Raw genomic sequence first — 5,000 nt, forward strand, 5'->3', positions numbered from 1 at the left:
GGTTTTGAAAAGATCTTTTTGATCCAATTTAAGTTTCTTAATCGACGACACTTTCATCTTTTGCTCTACAAGTAACACTTGATATGAAGTAGAGGCTCCACCTCAACCGGCTCGGGGGCCACATGAGGTCCATTCTTGTCAAACTGGGCCATGGCTCGAGGATCTGGAACTTTTAAATCGCGAAGGAGTCGTTTTAAAATGATTCTGTTTCTGATCAAAATGTGACTTCAATTGTTGTTGTTCCATGTTTTGTGGATCTTTGTTTGGTTTCATGCATTTGTTCCATTTTTCTAATTGTTTGTGTTTTTGTTTTCCTTTGGTTGGACTCATGAAACACTCCAGGAGCTCATTTGTATGGAAAAGTTTGGTGCAGATAATAAAATGAAGTGAAGAAACAGGAGGATGAGAGAAGCGAGGGATGATGGAGAGAAGAGAACATCCAACTCAAATGGTTCGTTTCCGTTTATATTAAAACTGATTCTTTCTTTAAGTTCTAAGCGTCTCGCTGACACCTGAACAGGTGACCCACCTTCGACAGGTACTCCCTCATGACCTGGATGAAGTACGGCATGGAGAAGTCCATGAGGTTGTGCCTCCAGGAGGTCTCCATGACCACGTCGGGTCGCAGCAGGTCGTAGCAGGTGAAGAGACAGGCGGCGAAACACTCCTTCTTGTCTTCGGTCAGGAACCAGGCCAGCAGCTCCTCCGCCAGCTCCGTGTCTTTGGACTCGGACGCGTACTGCATGGCGTCCTGCAGGGGGCAGCAGCGCGTGAGTGGAAGCGCCCCGCAGGATGGAAAGGTTCGTACCTTATAGAGTTTATCCTTCTTGCACAGCTCCACGCTCTGCTTCCAGCGGTTGTTGCCCTTGAACAGATAGGCGGCGATCCGTCTGAACTCGATCAGGTCGTGCTGCTCCAGCCCCTGAGCGAGCGAGATGTTGTCGAAGTTGTCGTAGGCGTCGATGGAAGTTCTTAACGCCTGGAAGGATCAGGAAATCACGTCAGAGGCTCGGTGGAAACATCACCAACCTGTTGCTATGGCGACAACAAAGGTCGACTGAAACAACACGACGACGTCTTACGGCGAAGTCTTCCTCCACGATGAAGAGGTTGTTGAGAGCCTCGTTGACAGACTTGTTGTTGTGACTCTGGACTGAGCGCAGGTATGGTTTCACCAGAGGGAGCTGTTTGACCTTCACACACATTAATAACACCTTCAATATTAGTGGATTTACTTTAGTACAGACAACAGCGTAAATATAAATAAATGCCTACAAATAAAACATCAAGATCATACATTTACAAATCTTAGAATATTATTTGTTTTGAATAAAGGGAAACAACATCTCTTTTTCAACTTCTCCATCCTCTCGACATCATGACATCATCATGACATCAACATGACATCATCATGTCATCATCATGTCATCATCATGACATCATCATGACATCATCATGACCTCATCATGACATCATCATGACATCATCTAGACATCATCATGACATCATTGTCATCATCATCATCATCATGACATCATCATGACATCATCATGTCATCATCATGTCATCATCTAGACATCATCATGACATCATCATGACATCATTGTCATCATCATCATCATCATGACATCATCATGACATCATCATGACATCATCATGACATCATCATGTCATCATCATGTCATCATCTATACATCATCATGACATCATCATGACATCATCATGACATCATCATGACATCATCATGTCATCATCATGACATCATCATGACATCATCATGACATCATCATGACATCATCATGACATCATCATGACATCATCATGACATCATCATGTCATCATCGTGACATCATCGTGACATCATCATGACATCATCATGACATCATCATGTCATCATCGTGACATCATCGTGACATCATCATGTCATCATCATGACATCATCGTGACATCATCATGACATCATCATGACATCATCATGACATCATCATGACATCATCATGACATCATCTAGACATCATCATGACATCATTGTCATCATCATCATCATCATGACATCATCATGTCATCATCATGTCATCATCTAGACATCATCATGACATCATCATGACATCATTGTCATCATCATCATCATCATGACATCATCATGACATCATCATGACATCATCATGTCATCATCATGTCATCATCATGTCATCATCTAGACATCATCATGACATCATCATGACATCATCTAGACATCATCATGACATCATCATGACATCATCATGACATCATTGTCATCATCATCATCATCATGACATCATCATGACATCATCATGACATCATCATGACATCATCATGACATCATCATGACATCATCTAGACATCATCATGACATCATCATGACATCATCATGACATCATTGTCATCATCATCATCATCATGACATCATCATGACATCATCATGACATCATCATGTCATCATCATGTCATCATCTAGACATCATCATGACATCATCATGACATCATCATGACATCATCATGACATCATCTAGACATCATCATGACATCATCATGACATCATCATGTCATCATCATGACATCATCATGACATCATCATGACATCATCATGTCATCATCATGACATCATCATGACATCATCATGACATCATCATGACATCATCATGTCATCATCATGTCATCATCTAGACATCATCATGACATCATCATGACATCATCATGACATCATCATGACATCATCTAGACATCATCATGACATCATCATGACATCATCATGACATCATTGTCATCATCATCATCATCATGTCATCATCTAGACATCATCATGACATCATCATGACATCATCATGACATCATCATGACATCATCTAGACACCATCATGACATCATTGTCATCATCATGACATCATCATGACATCATCATGTCATCATCATGACATCATCATGACATCATCTAGACATCATCATGACATCATCATGACATCATCATCATGTCATCATCATGACATCATCATGACATCATCATGACATCATCATGACATCATCTAGACATCATCATGACATCATTGTCATCATCTAGACATCATCATGACATCATTGTCATCATCATCATCATCATGACATCATCATGACATCATCATGACATCATCATGTCATCATCATGTCATCATCATGTCATCATCTAGACATCATCATGACATCATCATGACATCATTGTCATCATCATCATCATCATGACATCATCATGACATCATCATGACATCATCATGTCATCATCATGTCATCATCTATACATCATCATGACATCATCATGACATCATCATGACATCATCATGTCATCATCATGACATCATCATGACATCATTGTCATCATCATCATCATCATGACATCATCATGACATCATCATGACATCATCATGTCATCATCATGTCATCATCTATACATCATCATGACATCATCATGACATCATCATGACATCATCATGTCATCATCATGACATCATCATGACATCATCATGACATCATCATGTCATCATCATGTCATCATCTAGACATCATCATGACATCATCATCATCATGACATCATCATGACATCATCATGACATCATCATGACATCATTGTCATCATCATCATCATCATGACATCATCATGACATCATCATGTCATCATCATGACATCATCATGACATCATTGTCATCATCATCATCATCATGACATCATCATGACATCATCATGTCATCATCATGTCATCATCTAGACATCATCATGACATCATCATGACATCATCATGACATCATCTAGACATCATGACATCATTGTCATCATCATGACATCATCATGACATCATCATGTCATCATCATGACATCATCATGACATCATCTAGACATCATCATGACATCATCATGACATCATCATGTCATCATCATGTCATCATCATGACATCATCATGACATCATCATGACATCATCATGACATCATCTAGACATCATCATGACATCATTGTCATCATCATCATCATCATGACATCATCATGACATCATCATGTCATCATCATGTCATCATCTAGACATCATAATGACATCATTGTCATCATCATCATCATCATGACATCATCATGACATCATCATGTCATCATCATGTCATCATCATGACATCATCATGACATCATTGTCATCATCATCATCATCATGACATCATCATGACATCATCATGTCATCATCATGTCATCATCATGACATCATCATGACATCATTGTCATCATCATCATCATCATGACATCATCATGACATCATCATGTCATCATCTAGACATCATCATGACATCATTGTCATCATCATCATCATCATGACATCATCATGACATCATCATGTCATCATCATGTCATCATCTAGACATCATCATGACATCATCATGACATCATTGTCATCATCATCATCATCTAGACATCATCATGACATCATCATGACATCATTGTCATCATCATCATCATCATGACATCATCATGACATCATCATGACATCATCATGACATCATCATGACATCATCTAGACATCATCATGACATCATTGTCATCATCATCATCATCATCATGTCATCATCTAGACATCATCATGACATCATCATGACATCATCATGACATCATCATGACATCATCTAGACATCATCATGACATCATTGTCATCATCATCATCATCATGACATCATCATGACATCATCATGACATCATCATGTCATCATCATGTCATCATCTAGACATCATCATGACATCATTGTCATCATCATCATCATCATGACATCATCATGTCATCATCTAGACATCATCATGACATCATCATGACATTATCATGACATCATCATGACATCATCATGACATCATTGTCATCATCATCATCATCATGACATCATCATGACATCATCATGTCATCATCATGACATCATCATGACATCATTGTCATCATCATCATCATCATGACATCATCATGACATCATCATGTCATC

The 5,000-nt window shown here is 38.8% G+C and overlaps 1 protein-coding gene across 2 annotated transcripts in view; it reads right to left on the reverse strand.

The window, feature by feature from the left end:
- The window catches only part of LOC148074624 (clathrin heavy chain 1-like), a 42,058-nt gene that overhangs the window by 10,212 nt on the left and 26,846 nt on the right, over positions 1-5,000 (reverse strand). For both annotated transcript variants that reach the window (XM_087796468.1, XM_087796469.1), the window contains exons 28-30: positions 1,083-1,193; positions 809-979; positions 530-751 (exon numbers count right to left, since the gene is read on the reverse strand). In XM_087796468.1, coding sequence (XP_087652594.1) covers positions 530-751; positions 809-979; positions 1,083-1,193 — 504 coding nt within the window. The remainder of the gene's footprint in view (positions 1-529; positions 752-808; positions 980-1,082; positions 1,194-5,000) is intronic.

The sequence above is a fragment of the Callionymus lyra genome, chromosome 7, assembly GCF_982586985.1.
Source record: "Callionymus lyra chromosome 7, fCalLyr1.hap1.1, whole genome shotgun sequence".
In the NCBI taxonomy this organism is placed as follows: Eukaryota; Metazoa; Chordata; class Actinopteri; order Syngnathiformes; family Callionymidae; genus Callionymus; species Callionymus lyra.